The 16,642-nt window shown below is 34.6% G+C and overlaps 1 protein-coding gene across 1 annotated transcript; it reads right to left on the reverse strand.

Annotated features, from left to right (window-relative positions):
* Positions 1 to 13,147: 13,147 nt before the first annotated feature.
* LOC143630527 (polycomb group protein EMBRYONIC FLOWER 2-like) lies at positions 13,148 to 14,792 on the reverse strand. Its single transcript, XM_077099520.1, has 5 exons — positions 14,614 to 14,792; positions 14,257 to 14,377; positions 13,988 to 14,138; positions 13,841 to 13,900; positions 13,148 to 13,314 (listed from the first exon to the last, which is right to left on the reverse strand). Exons 1-5 carry the CDS (start codon positions 14,706 to 14,708, stop codon positions 13,148 to 13,150), a joined length of 594 nt encoding a protein of 197 aa, XP_076955635.1. The 5' UTR covers positions 14,709 to 14,792.
* Between the last annotated feature and the right edge of the window lie 1,850 nt (positions 14,793 to 16,642).

A 16,642-nucleotide genomic window follows, 5' to 3' on the forward strand; every position in this document is an offset into this window, starting at 1 on the left:
CAAACATACATCATGTTACATCGATAAAAGTCACAATTGACTTGTAGTGTACCATAGTAAGATCAATAAAGTCATTACACTCATAACTGACTCATGCTATATCAAAGTTACATTAATATAAAGAAAGCCCAAAAATGCATCATGTTGTCTAGGGTGTTCATGGTTCGGTGACATTCATTATTTCTCGTCTGATGGTTTTGTTTCTTGCACAACCTCTATTTGGTTATGTTTCAACATACTTTTTAACAGCTTGTTTTCTGCAAAACATTATCAACTCATTTTATAAAAAAAAATACCATTATACCCTTCTTTTCACTAACCTGCATACCAAAATTGTACCCTCCAGACTTTGAAGAAGCCTTTGAACAAATAAAATTCAGTTTTGAAAAACCGCTTCCAAACTCAATGCCATCACCAGTAACCTTAGATTTAAGATTTGGCGATGGCATTGAGTTTTGGAAAGGATTTTATCAATATCTAACATCTTTGGGAAGTTTAAGATATGTGGAAACCTTAGATTTTTTCTGCTTGGCCAAGTTTGGAATTCACATAACATATATAAAAGTGTAATAAATTTCAGTCACCAGTTTTATTGCAGTCATTAAAGTCTCTGTTGTTATATAGTTGGTTGTTGAGTGTATACCACACTATAACTACATACTAATTACTACCTGTCAAAATGGTTTCCACACGCTTTGGAAACGCACAGAAGCTAATTAATTTTGGAAATTAATTACATTTATACCTACTACATGTCCAAAATCTTGGAAATATATTTATGTAATGATAGCCTACATTCAAGTTAATTAAAATAAAAAAAAACTAGTATATCACACGCTTTGTACGCTTTAAATACCTGTCAAAAATCTTGAAAATATATTTATGTAATAATAGCCTACATTCAAGTTAATTAAAATAAAAAAACTAAAATATCTTACTAGATACGCTACAAATCAACTGAACTACAATAAATTACTGTCTCAACAACCAAAAATTAAATTTTATGTCTATTTTGTTATTCACTCACACTAACATCTATTTTAAAGTTAATTATAAAAAATCAACACCAACTACGCTTCAAATACGCAACCAAAATATAATAATAACATTTACAGTTAATAATAACATTTACAATAATAACATTCACATTACTACCAAAATATAATAACATTTACAATAATAACAATTACATTAATATAGAAAACCAAATTACATAAAACTAACTCCTAGCATCCGATTCCATATCGGAATCTACATCTGATTCTGGAGTCCTGCCATCAGATTTCGTATCCGAATATACATCCGGATTCTCTTATGGAGTATGAGAGGGCATGATCCTCTCCTACATGCCATCAGAGGTGTAGGTGGAGTCCTTAAGCCTATGGAGGCGAAGGTTCACCTGAGTATGGAATGCCCCATAAACGGACACCGCCTTGAAGTGCTCCAAGTCGTTCAACTCGATGTACGCCACCTCGATTCCCGGCACTACCATTTCAATGCTGAAATAATCAGCAGTTGTGTACCCAAACCACCTAACCATTCGGTTAAGTTGTTGGTACGTGAAGGTGTGAGGGTGGACATAGTCCACAAACCTCACCCTTTGATTCCTCTGGATGGCGCCGGAAAAATAGTGGAATTGTATGGTGAAAAATGTGGGGTCGTAGTAGATGGGGGCATGAGCACCCGGTGCACGTTCGAGCCAATTAGCCATTATCGGAAATTATAATCGGAAGAAAGGTGGATTGTGATTGTGATTGTGATTGTGGATTGTGATTGTGATTGTGATTTGGTATTTAAACATCATCGGAACCCGGCGGTACATCTCCCTGACAATTTGAAATTGACGGCACAAGAAACTGTAAAGGCAATGATGACGTCGCCACTCGTCAAATCACAGTGTGGCCATTAATGACATTTGGACAAGCTTAAAAATATTTTAGTGTGGCCATTTATCACTTATAACCACACATAATAAGTGTATCCGTGACAATAAAAACTTAGAAAAAATAAAACTAAGATATTCTTTGGTCATACAACCTCATATAAGTGGCCATTAATTATATTTGGACACACTTAAAAATATTTAAGTGTGACAATTTCTCACTTATAGCCACACATAATAAGTTATCCGTGACAATAAAAAACTTATAAAAAACAAAACTAAGATACTCTTTGGTCACACAACCTCGTATAAGTGGTCATTAATTACATTTGGACACACTTAAAAATATTTAAGTGTGACAATTTATCACTTATAGCCACACATAATAAGTGTATCCGTGACAATAAAAAACTTATAAAAAGCAAAACTAAGATACTCTTTGGTCACACAACCTCGTATAAGTGGTCATTAATTACATTTTGACACACTTAAAATAAATTTAAGTGTGACCATTTATAACTTATAGCCACACATAATAAGTGTATCCGTGACAATAAAAAACTTATAAAAAACAAAACTAAGATACTCTATGGTCACACAACCTCGTGTAAGTGGTCATATATTTTAAGCGTTTTAGCCACATTACTAATAAATACAATGGTTGTTCATCATATTTCGCCACTTCGTTAAAAATGTGGCTAGAAAATGTGACATTATGTCACACAACGTAATATAAGTGGCTATATCTTTTACCTTTTAGACACATCTCTTATCAATACAGTAGCCGTTTGTCAAATTTGGCCACACTATTAAAACATGTGGCTAGTAAAATGTCACAGTTTATGGCTAATGCATGTGTTTTTGGTCACATATATCAAAGATCAAACAAACTATGACTGTAGGTCACATTTCGCCACACGTTTTTATAATGTGGCTAGTTTTTGTCACAATTTTTTTCAAAGTGTGACGAAAAGTACCTGAGTATGTATAGAATGGTCACATGAAGAATAACATGTGTGGCCAAAACATTCTGGAAGGTTTTCAAACATGGTCAAAGACCTTTTAGCCACACATTTAAGCCGAAGTGTGGCAAATCGCCCAGACAACATGTGTGGCTAAAAGTCGATATTCACGTAGTGACATTTTTTATATACGTTATGTAATTATTTTCTTTACTTGTAATTTTATAATTTGGATAATCTCGTGTGTTACACGGACTCTAAAACTAGTTTAGTATATATAAATAATTAAAAGAATATTAAATTTAATAGTTTGGATATCCGAACTATCCGAAAAATTCCAGAATTACTATTGTAGAGCCCATTTTGTTCATGTAGTCTTATGTATTATTCCCGTTGTTTATCATGCATGTAATATTACTTTCTTGTTTGGTTGGGCACGAGGCCGTTTATAGAAGATAGAGAACGAAAAAAAGATACCAACTAAAAGACCGAAAAAAGAATGTTTTAAGCTTACAAGAAACAAAATATTCCTAATTATTCAACTATACTTTAGCTGTAAAACAACACTTATTCAGTAACTTTTTGACGTGATATCTTATGGAACATGTGATTTACAAATAAGATTTTCAGTTCGATCACGGTTTACCAATTTTACTTAATACGCCAGAGCAAGCATATATACCTTCATAGAGCAGGCCTTCATATGAACAAACGACTTCATTTCAGATCTCCCTCCTGAACTTAATGGTGGAGCAGTCTCCCATGAAGAGTGAAGCGAACCCATTGGAATCTTCCCAAACAAACAGTAACCCGAACAATTCACAGGCACGCAAAATGTAGACCAGAATACGTTCACAGTATACAAAAAATAGAGATTAAAATACACGCATCCATGTATATAAATGAATATACATATATATATATAGGTGCATGTATATACATCTAGGGAGAGGTCCATTAAAGAGACTTCATTGCGAGATCAACAGAAAAAAGAAAAAAAAAAACATTTGTTTTCAAATTTAAAATACAAAAAAATAATATTTACGATGTAATATTTAATCATCTCTTTTTTAACATTCTAACAAAATACACAAACAAAGTTATTTATTTATAGAACCTACACATGTGTAGGTTATGTGTATCATGTGTAGGTAATCGTTTAATAGTGAAAAAATAAGCATATAAAAATATGAACTATTGATAGAAAAATTAAATGATTTAGCGGTGTTCTCGCAATAATTTAGTCTTCTGTATTAATGAACAAGATTCCGCATCTATATCATATCTTATATGAGTTAGAAAGCATGTGATCATCCGTTAGATCAATACTCTGAGAATTTGAGGAGTCAGCTGCAGTAGAAGATAAAAACTCAAAAACGCTACAAACTTTTCATAACGATTCGCCAAATATAACAAAAACAAGAACCCATGTCATACCACAGCTAACCACCAACATCTCGATAGATCCAGATTTGATCTCTTTCGATAATTTATTCATCTCATAGAGAATAAATTTTGCTGTCTCAGATCCACCAAAAACTGTCAACTTACGTGCTCGCTTAAAGCGATAAACAACTGTAGTCTGTGTCTGAAAAATATAAACAAAGAATACTAGCCATTTGGCATCAAAAAGTAAATAAGAAAGAGTATAAAGTATAATAAAGCATGAAAAGTGAATAACAAAAGCGTAAATCTGTAATTACCTCCACACTCGTAGTAGACACTGGTCTTGCCGGTAACAGATAAAGAGGAAAAAGTGTCTGAATTTGAGATGCATCGACATTTGAAGTAGTAGTACCAGACGTAGATACTGATATTTGTATCCTACAATACAGAAAAACGAAACCCATATCTGTCAAAACTGTATAGGCCATTAATTAACAAGGACTTTTAATGGGAGACCCGATAAATAATTATGGAAAAGCAAGCCCAAATTTGTATTAAAGCAGGGTTGCACCCTATGAGATGAGAGCCAATCTAGACATCATATTCAATAATAAAAGCAAAATCTAGTCAATAGTATAAATTGTTGTGAGTTTGATTTGGCGATTCTTACCTTTTTTCCAGCTTAGCTTCTATTTCGTAACTCAGACATCTCTTAAGAAATACGGGCTGCAAACAAAAAAACAACATGTGCGGATTTATGCATTAACACTTAAAGGTCATGTAATATAATGCATGGGACGGAGAAATGTAGGATTTGTATCAGATCCAACAAAGATAGGGCATGGTACCTTACGCATTGAAAATTTGTGTTTTAGAGAAATATGTAATTTTGCAAGTTTAGAGGGGATATATGAAAATCTCCCAAAAATATATACTTCCGGGTAATATGTATCAATTATAGATTAAAATATAAACGATTATGTAACCAAAAGAGAGAACAGATTAAAAAGATTACATTTCTAGCAAAGCGTTGTTGAAGAATGTTGTATAATTCAAAAGGTTTACGATAAGTTGACAAAAAGCTTTCTTCAGCTGCAGCTTGCTCCTCCGGAGTCAAATCAGCAAGACCTTCATTGCGATACATCTGGTCTGAACTAATAGAGTAACTGCGATTGCGAACACTTGTCTTTTTCCATGAATTTGACAACAAAGCACGAGGTATTCAAAACTGTACATATATAGTATTATAACATGACGAGTACGTCTATTCAATGAGTACCTAAAAAGAAAGAAAACAAATAGAACCGCAAAAAGAATCTCATTGACAATATAAAGAAGCCCTAATTACACAAAAAGAATGCATGAACTAGCTTGTAATGAAAGATAAGTACTTGGTTTCATGAGCAGCTATGAATATATCACACCATTACTTGCTTGCCCCAAAATTTACTTTCAAAAAACTGGTGCAGCCTCAATTGATAAATGTAATAGTCGTTTAACAAAAAGAAACACAGTGCGCCGTACAGCATATTTAAATCTATAAGTTTACCAAATTACCATAAGTTTAAACATCAAACATCAAAAAGTTTGGATCCAACAAATTACCAAATGATTAACCATCAAATAGAAAAATAATGCAGATCTAACAAATTACCAAATGTTTAACCATCAAATATCAAAAATTTCAGATCTAACAAATTACGAAATGTTTAAACATCAAACAGTTCAGATCTAACAACTTACGTAATGTTTAAACACGAAATATCAAAAAAAAATTCAGATCTAACAAATTTCGAAATGTTTTATAAACATCAAACATCAAAAAATTTAGATCTAACAAATTACCAAATGTTTAAACACCAAACATTAATAATCTATGCAATCGGATACAGCATGTATTACATTGAAAGAAGCTAACACAATTTCATATAAAAGATGATATGCCAAAAGTTTACAATTCTATGTAATTAACGAAGCACTCAATTTGCTTGTAAGCATAAACAAATTATGACCTTAATTTCTTCAATCAAGTGTATATAACGAATATTTATGCGAATCGGAACACAACAAACACTTCCGCAATTGAAAATCAATTCATCTGCAGATACATCAAATTATGACCTTAATTACTTCACTGATTTTTTTCAACGATAAACACTGCAATAATCAAACAGTAATCTTCGATCGAGACCCACAAACAAATGATAAACGAATCGAGCTGTAATCAAACAACAATCTGGTAGTTTGAGAATTATTATTACCATAAGCGTTATGAACCCTAATTTTGTTATGGGAAGTCTTTGACTTCTCTGAACTCTGTCAGAATGTGACTTGTGTCGGCCTTGACTTTTAAACCTACTATTAATAGTACAAATATGTCACCAATAAATAATGTTTTAACAAATCAAATGATTCACATTAAAATCATTGGAACATTAATTATTTACTATTTATTAAACTTAATTGTTTTCATTTTAAAAAGGTGTAGGCTGGCTTATTGTTAAGAGAGTGAAAAGATAATAACAAAACTTTAACTTGTTTCATATGAATTTATGAGAATAGTGAAGCTGCACAAAACATCAATAAAAGAATCTTAAGAACTCAATGGATAGTTCTTTTCAAGTAAGGGAGAATGATGAGGACAGATCACCCAATTAAGAAAATAGTACACGGGTCAATGTTTAGAAGATTTCAGTGATTTTTCCTTTTATAAGAAAATCATCAGTTACCTGATTATTGTCTAATTTACTTAATATCGTGCTTATCTCAAATATTAATGACATGTCATCACTAAAGGAGGGGACTATCGTCAGTATAGACTACACCTATACTCGACATCGGGTCGCTTCAATATCAATAATATGGGGTAAGCTTCTTAATAAAGATGGAGTATTTACTTTTTAACCGATATGGCACACTGCGGTTGAGATTGTTACGATGTAAAGTTACAAACGATAATCGAGCTAAAGAACTGTAGAAGAAGAAACAGGAGTTAAACCTTCAAATCAATAGCTAATGTTTCATTCAATGATCCGTATATTTTCACAATTAGACTATTCACTGCAACCCATAATCAACATTTACAACTAACCCTCTTCACTTATTTGATACCTAACAAACATGGCTCACAATTGGTGGAGGTGGCTCAAGGTGGCTCATGGCGGTGGAAATAAGTGGTCGGGGAAAATGTTTCACTGTGGTATTGGGCAAATTATTTAGAGAGAGAGAGAGGTGGGGGATGAACATGCTAATTAACCTCATTTGAGGTTTAGACCACCCGTAGTGGCAAGTTTTGAGGGGCGTTATAAACGCCGGGGGCACCCCCCCCCCCCCCCCCCGCATTATAGCTTTTTTTGTGTTTTGTACATAACACAGGTCATAGGCAAAAAAAATAATAAAATAATGGAGTTTGAGATATTATGGAGGCTTTATGACTACACTCTATTTTTGTATAAAACCATAACTCTGACTAGGCGTCACGTGTCACATAATGCCCGGATGTGAGGCTTTATGACTACTCAGTGGAGACCACATGTTGTGGCCACATGCTAAGTGATACAATATCGTTTTCATTAATAATAATACAAAAAATATTTATTTAATTAGGCTACGTCGGAGACACATGTTCCGGACAAGCTTGCACACACGGCGTCGTTCAAGGTATCGATTAATCCGAAATACAAATAAAATTAATAAAAATACCATGTAGCAACGACATGTCGTCCCAAAAAGCCAAAAAACAAAAACAATTCCAAGCCAATCCTATGTTGACGACTTTTTGTCATCACTAATGCTTTGTTGTATAAGATAACATTTATTGTAGTGTTTTCTACACGGCCTTCTTCACACCTCTAGAACCCTTGGCCTTATATATGTGAACGTACTTCAATTCTTTCCACAATTTTCCTTAATTGGTTATGTAGCATGTGAATAAGGTAACTTATGTCCAAAAGGAAATCTGAATAAGATTTTTTACAAGTTAGAAGGTGCAGATCGATAGCACGCTCGTTCGAGGCTAATATGATTTCATGGTTGTTAGTGCCACCATAGTGGGGGTTCAAGGGGTAGTGCAAAACAGACAGTGATTTATGAATCGTTGGGCCATTTCATCAAAACGATGTAATGGTTCGCTTCTTATAAAAACACAAATTTTGGTCCATTTCGGGTTAGACACTTGAGATAAAAACATACTCGTGTTTGTTATTTTCTAAACTGTTTGTTTTAGATTCGAATAACTCATCAAAATAATTTAATAAAATACTTATACACGAAAGTGGTTACCAGGTTCGAAAATATTATTAGGAGAATACAACCTATAAAGACAGATTTGGTCTTTATTTCGCTAACCTCAACCAATGTTTCTTTGGTTGAGGAAGCAACACCAATTCCAGAAAATAAGCTATCTTGAACAGCCTTCTGAATAATGGCCATTGCATAAGCATCCCTCTTTCTCGACGACATGGTGGAACCGATTCCGGAACCTAACTGGTGGAACCGAACCGGAACCGGTTCCAGTTCCAACCCGGTTGGAACAATACCCGGTTTGGGTATTTTTGTACCCGAAAATCGTACCCGGTTCTAATATTTATATGTCAGTACCGGTTCCAAACCGGTTCCTACCCGGTTCTTAATTGGAACCGGTTTGGTTCGTACCCGGAATAACCGGTTCCGACGGGTTTTTTTTAGGGTCAAACAAAAGTCAAACTAGCCGTTGGAACCGGTTCCAACGGTAATATAGCCGTTGGAACCGGTTTTTTTAGACACCAATTAGCCGTTGGAACCGGTTCCAACGGTAATATAGCCGTTGGAACCGGTTTTTAAGACAATAGATCCGTTGGAACCGGTTCCAACGGTAATATAGCCGTTGGAACCGGTTTTTGGGCCAAACCTATATATAAGTTGTTTCCATTACTTGTTTCACCACCAAACTCAAAAACAAACTACAACACTACTCCTTTAGCAAACCAGTTCCTTTACCCGACCATCCAACTAAATATTATTATGGCACCCATCAAAAAAAACTAACAACAAGGCTAAGAAGAGTGTTTTTGTTGCCCCCGTTCCTGTTACGGAGGACCCAAGGGTTGTTACGGTAGTCAACCATAACTGCAACCAAGACGTATGGAAGAATTGGGATTTGATTGTGGATGACGAAGGTTATCAAAAGGCTCGTTGCAAACTATGTGGTTCAATATTAAAGCACGATTCCAACTCTACTTTGAGAAAGCACATCGAGAAGCCATATTGCAAGGCGTTGAAAGGGATTGGCACGACCGATCAAATTGACTTGGGTAAAGATGGTACACTATTTCGTTACAACACGACTCAAGTTCAAGATAGAATGGCAAAGTTCGTTATTCAACGAGGTTTGCCGTTTAACCACTTTGATGACCCGGAGTTGACGTCGTTGATTCGCGAAACTCTACAACCAAGATACACACATGTAAGTCGTACTACCTTAAGACGTCATTGTATCAGGTTGTGGGAGTGAGCTAAAAAAGAGTTAATCGAGTCTTTTCATTCTTTAGAAGCCATGGTTAGTTTAACTACCGATGTTTGGTCGGCACCACACGGGTTGCCCGAATCATACATATGTGTCACCGCTCATTGGGTTGATCCGGTGACATGGCAATTGATGAAACGCACCATCGCTTTTGAAAACTTCCCATTCCCACATACCGCCGAAAAATTGTTTGAATTACTTGATGAAGTTATAACGACTTACAACTTGAGAAATAAAATATTTTCGATTTCGTTTGACAACGCTTCAAACAATACTAAGGCGGCTGAAAAATTTATCATTAAATATTCACCACCTTGTTTCGGGGATTTTTTTCATGTCCGATGTGTTGCACATATCATCAACTTGGTTGTCCAAATAGGTCTTGACAATGAACACATTTGTGATGATTTAAAATACTTTAGACTTATGTTACAAGATGTCTTCAAAAGTGGTAAAAGAAGACATCTTGAATATAAGAACTATTGCAAGTCGGTTAAAAGAAAGTATTTGGGGCCGAATTGGGACGTTCCAACCCGTTGGAACTCAACTTGTCATATGTTAAAGTGTGCTTTTGCCCAACGCCAAACTTTACAAGCTTTTCATAACAATCTTGTTGAAGAACGCGAGGCCGATATGTTTCCGGAAAGTGTTTGGGTCCAAGTCGGTTATTTGTTGGAGTATCTTGATGTGTTCAAAAAGTCAACAACAAAATTATCGGGAGTCTATTACCCTACTAGTTGTTGGGTTTTGCAAGAATTATACTATATGTCTTGTGTTTTTAAAAGCTTTGCGGAGAAGAACAAACTCTTCGAAAATATTGTTGCGGTGATGAAAGAAAAGTTCATAAAATATTTTGAAATCATACCGCCGGTCTTTACTTGTGCCGCCGCATTAAACCCCTATTGGAATGTTAATGGGGTTGAAACAACGATTGAGGAAATATTCGACAACTTAAGTATGCACGAGATTGACCCGAAGTTGTCGACGGAAGCGAAGGACAAGTTCAACAAAAACCTTCAAGAACTTTATGACCATTATTTTCAAATGTATGGTCCAAGCACGAGATCGTCTTTTGTGAAAAAAACAACAACCGGTAGGCCGTGCAATGACCCACTTATAAACTTGATGAATGGGATTCGTGAATCGGCATCTAAGAGGCAAAGAGGAAACACACCAAGTAGCGAACTTGGTCGATATAGTGGAGCAAACTATGTTGAGGGCGCAACGGTCGATGAAATTCGCAATATTGATTTGTTGGCTTGGTGGAAAGGTAAACAAAACGAATTTCCCATTCTATCCGCCATGGCTCGTGATTTGCTTGCCGTACAAGCCTCAACGGTTGCTTCCGAATCGGTTTTTTCTCTTAGTGGGAGGGTGTTATCTATGCGAAGAACAAAACTAACTCCCGAGTCTCTAGAGGTTTGCATTTGCCTAAAGGACCATTTGGATGCGGTGGATCGTGTACAACACAAGGCGAACTTTGAAGACGAAATACCAATAGAGCGTCATATTCATGATGAGGAGGTGGAGGACGGGGTTTCTTCCGATAACGAAGACGAGGGTGAAGACGAGAATGAAGACGAAGAAGAGTTGTAATTATTTGTTTTGGTAAAATTATTTGTAACTTGTTCAACTAATATTTAGTTTTGATTTGTTTTATTATAATTACTTTTGTTACTCATGATTAATTGTTTGTTACTTTTTTAATAACGACGAACATTTTATTCATCTAAAAAATAACTATTACAAACATTATTAAAACATAAACGATACTAAACATAACAACTAAAACATAAAAAACAAAGTCCGTCGTTTTAACCCAGGAATACTTATTTTTGGGACGACTCTCCCACTTCCGTTTTTTTAGCTTCCATTCTTCTTTTCTCTCGACAATACTTATTCGTATGTTTTCGTAATGTCGAGTTGGACGCTGCTTTAAGAAACTTCGAGCAATATTTGCAACGTGCCAACTCATGTGAGTCGGTCATGAGACACAAATCGTAATGAACCCAAACATTGGGGCATCTTGTTGTTTCGATCACCATAACAACGTCATCATTGGTTGCCATTTGTTGTCGGTTTAAGGTTAATTGTGGTTTGGAGTGTGTTTTATAGTTTTGGGAGTGGTTTAACAAGTACACAAACAAACCTTGCTATTTATAGAAAGAAGATAACCTATTTATAGTTAAAAAACCGGTTCTAACGGTCAAAAACGGCTATATAGCCGTTGGAACCGGTTCCTAACGGCTATAATGTTTAAATTTCTAAAAAAACCGGTGGAACCGGTTTTTACGTAAAAACCGGTTCCTGTTCCAACCTACCCGGTTCCTAAAAGTTTGCATTTCTGGGCATCGGTTCGGGTCGGGAACCGAACCGGTTCCTGACTGAAACCGGTTTCATTTTCTACCCGGTGTGAAAAAAACCGGTTCCGAACCGTTTCGGGTTTTCAAGGTGAACCCGATTTGTGCACCTCTAGTCATGTCTTTGCCATCGATACTGGATTCTACTGTTCCAATAGGTCCCTAATTGATCTAAGAATAACCTTCATGCGAATACTCCAGAAGTTGTAAACCTCACCCTTGAACACCGGGATGGGGGTCAATGCAATTGGAAGTATGCTGGTTAGATTGGCAATGAGGTAGTCGGATGTTTTTTCTAGGGTTTTGCAATATCAGGGGTACTTTGCTATGATACCACGTCGATGTTGGCTTTTTGTGATGAATAAAGAACAAGAATGCAGCAAGGGCTCACTTTAATATAGAATATTGATTCAAAAAGTAGAATACTTTATATCCAAACCATCTTTTATATAAGAGAAGATAACAAACGAGAAACAATTACTCCCGATGACTAGGTAAACACAACGTTAGCCAAACGGCTTTATTTTAAACAAAATCAAAGTGCAATGCAGAAGACTCGGCTGATAAAACTTGCATGTGCATGAGTGACCCACATACTGCAGAATGGAAGTAGGATCAGGTTTTAACACGATATTCTTCAGTGAAAATATCAACCGGTACCTGTTGCAATATGCTCTTCAAAAACCATAAAATCAAACTAAAATAAAATAAAAAGTATGCGTCGCGAACTAAAGGTTAAGAGCATATATACCACAGCTTCCGAGTTATAGGGCAACTGAAAAGACACGCTTTTCCCCATTTACAGAACTCAACTGCAACGTTAAACCCCATGATGTGAGTGAGAAATAAGTTTATAGAAGATAGAGAACGAAAAAAGATACCAACTAAAAGACCCAAAAAGAATGTTTTAAGCTTCAAAAAAACAAAATATTCCTAATCATTCAACTAAACTTTAGCAGTAAAACAACACTTATTCAGTAACTTTTTGCTGTGATATCTTATGGAACATGTGATTTACAAATAAGATTTTCAATTCGATCACGGTTTACCAATTTTACTTAATACGCCAGAGCAAGCATACCTTCATAGAGCATGCCTTCATATTAATAAACAACTTCATTTCAGATCTCCCGCCTAAGCTTAATGGTGGAGCATTCTCCCATGAAGAGTGAAGTGAATCCATTGGAATCTTCCCAAACAAACAGTAACCCGAACAATTCACTGGCACGCAAAATGTAGATCAGAATACGCTCACAGTATACAAAAAATAGAGATTAAAATACACGCATCCATATTAATGTATATAAATGCATATACATATATATAGATAGGTGCTTATATATACATCTTGGGAGAGGTCCATTAAAGAGACTTCATTGCGAGAACAGAAAGAAGAAAAAAAAATCATTTGTTTTCAAATTTAAAATACAAAAAAATAATATTTACGATGTAATATTTAATCATCACTTTTTTAACATTCTAACAAAATACACAAACAAAGTTTGTTTATTTATAGAGCCTACACATGTATAGGTTATGTGTATCATGTGTAGGTAATCATTTAAAAGTGAAAAAATAAACATATAAACAAAATGGTTTTTTATGTATAGAACATAGACATTTGTATGTAAGAAGTATCTAAAAATATGAACTATTGATAGAAAAATTAAATGATTTAGCGGTGTTCTCGCAATAATTTAGTCTTATGTATTAATGAACAAGATTCCGGATCTAGAGCATATCTTACGTGAGTTAGAAAACATGTGATCATCCGTTAGATCCATACTCTGAGAATTTGAGGAGTCAGCTGCAATAGAAGATAAAAACTCAAAACCGCTACAAACTTTTCATAACGATTCGCCAAATATAACAAAAACTAGAACCGATGTCATACCACAGCTAACCACCAACATCTCAATAGATCCAGATTTGATCTCATTCGATAATTTATTCATCTCACAGAGAATAAATTTTGCTGTCTCAGACCCACCAAAAACTCTCAACTTACGTGCTCGCTTAAAGCGATAAACAACTGCAGTCTGTGTCTGAAAAATATAAACAAAGAAAACTAGCCATTTGGCATCAATAAGTAAATAAGAAATGGTAAAAAGAAACTAATAAAGCATGAAAAGTAAATAAACAAAAGCATAAATTTGTAATCACCTCCACGCTCGTAGTAGACACTGGTCTTGCCGGAAACACATAAAGAGGAAAAAGGGTCTGAATTTGAGATCCATCGACATTTGAAGTAGTAGCGCCAGATGTAGATACTGATATTTGTATCCTACAATACAGGAAAACGAAACCCATATCTTTCAAAACTGTATAGGCCATTAATTAACAAGGACTTTTAATGAGAGACCCGATAATAATATAATTACGGAAAAGCAAGCCCAAATTTGTATTAAAGCAAGGTAGAACCCTAAAAGATGAGAGCCAATCTAGACAGCATATTCAATAATAAGAGAACAATCTAATCAATAGTATAAATTGTTGTGAGTTTGATTTGGCGATTCTTACCTTTTTTCTTTTTCCAGCTTAGCTTCTCTTTCGTAACTCAGACATCTCTTAAGAAATACGGGCTGCAAAAAAAAAACACGTGCGGATTTATGCATTAACCCTTAAAGGTCATGTAATATAATTCATGTGACGGAGAAATGTATGATTTGTATCAGATCCAACAAAGATAGGGCATGGTACCTTATGCATTGAAAATTTGTGTTTTAGAGAAATATGTAATTTTGCAAGTTTAGAGAAAACAGATTATGTAACCAAAAGAGAAAACAGATTAAAAAGATTACATTTCTAGCAAAGCTTTGTTGAAGAATATTGTATAATTCAAAAGGTTTACGATAAGTTGACAAAAAGCTTTCTTCAGCTGCAGCTTGCTCCTCCGGAGTCAAATCAGCAAGACCTTCATTGCGATACATCTGGTCTGAGCTAATAGAGTAACTGCGACTGCAAACACGTGTCTTTTTCCATGAGTTTGACAACAAAGCACGAGGTATTCAAAACTGTACATATATAGTATTATAACATGACGAGTACGTCTATTCAATGAATACCTAAAAAGAAAGAAAACAAATAGAACCGCAAAAAGAATCTCATAGACAATCTAAAGAAGCCCTGATTACACAAAAAGAATACATGAACTAGCTTGTAATGAAAGATAAGTACTTGGTTTCACGAGCAGCTATGAATATGCCGGGCATGCTTGTTTAGACAATGCCAGGTTGCAATTCATAGTTATCTGCACCTACCGGAGAAAAGTAGGGTTAGGCCCCGGAAACCTTGATTTAATAACCTAATGATTTTATCATAATCACCTTGTTTTGCAATATTCTCCTTAATTCCTTCATTTTAATGCGATTATTTTGTAAATCTCTATTTCTTAAGTGTAGAGCCTACAATATAAATGCCTACATTGTTGTATCGCCTATAATTACACATTCTATCATCAGTTTCTCTTCATATATCATACCATGACTTGCTTGCCCCAAAATTTACTTTCAAAAAACTTGTGCAGTCTCAATTGATTATTAATTTATGTAATAGTCATTTAAAAAAGAGAAACACAATGCGTCGTACAACAAATTTAAATCTATCAACTTACCAAACATTTAAACTTCAAACATTAAAAAATCATCTAACAAATTACCATATGTTTAAACATTAAACATCAAAAAGTTTGGATCCAACAAATTACCAAATGATTAACCATCAAATATCAAAAAAATGCAGATCTAACAAATTACCTAATGTTTAACCATCAAATGTCAAAAATCTCAGATCTGACAAGCTACCAAATTTTTAACCATAAAACATCTAAAATTTCAGATCTAACAAATTACGAAATGTTTAAACATCAAACAATTCAGATCTAACAACTTACGTAATGATTAAACACGAAACATCAAAAAATTTTCAAATCTAACAAATTTCGAAATGTTTAAACATCAAACATCAAAAAATTTAGATCTAACAAATTACCAAATGTTTAAACACCAAACATTAACAATCTATGCAATTGGATACAGCAGGTATTACATTGAAAGAAGCTAACACGTGTGTGTATAAAAGATGATGCCAAAAGTTTACAATTCTATGTAATTAACGGAGCACTCAATTTGCTTGTAAGCATAAACAAATTATGACCTTAATTATTTCAATCAAGTGTATATAAATACGAATCAGAACACAAAAAACACCTCCGCAATTGAAAATCAATTCATCTGCAGATGCATCAAATTATGACCTTAATTACTTCACATATTTTTTTCAACGATAAACACTGCAATAATCATGCATAGTAATCTTCGATCAAGACCCACAAGCAAATGATAAACGAATCGTGCTGTAATCTAACAACGATCGGGTAGTTTGAGGATTATTATTACCTTAAGCGTTATGAACCCTAATTTTGTTATGGGAAATCTTGGACTTCTCTGAACTCTGTCAGAATGTGACTTATGTCGACCTTGACTTTAAAACCTACTATTAATAGTACACATATATCACCAATAAATAATGTTTTAAAAAATCAAATGAT

This window comes from Bidens hawaiensis, unplaced genomic scaffold, assembly GCF_021521415.1.
Source record: "Bidens hawaiensis isolate Kalapana, Puna unplaced genomic scaffold, B.hawaiensis_p1.1 tig00005681_1, whole genome shotgun sequence".
Taxonomy (NCBI): domain Eukaryota; kingdom Viridiplantae; phylum Streptophyta; class Magnoliopsida; order Asterales; family Asteraceae; genus Bidens; species Bidens hawaiensis.

What these genes read in the sequence shown, in the direction of transcription:
- LOC143630527 (XM_077099520.1), bottom strand. Translation starts at nt 14,708, where the DNA reads ATGCATAAATCCGCACGTGTTTTTTTTTTGCAGCCCGTATTTCTTAAG. An exon ending in AAGCTGGAAAAAGAAAAAAG is followed by an intron (nt 14,378 to 14,613) that starts GTAAGAATCGCC and finishes CCTGTATTGTAG; the next exon opens with GATACAAATATCAGTATCTA. An exon ending in TGTCTACTACGAGCGTGGAG is followed by an intron (nt 14,139 to 14,256) that starts GTGATTACAAAT and finishes TATATTTTTCAG; the next exon opens with ACACAGACTGCAGTTGTTTA.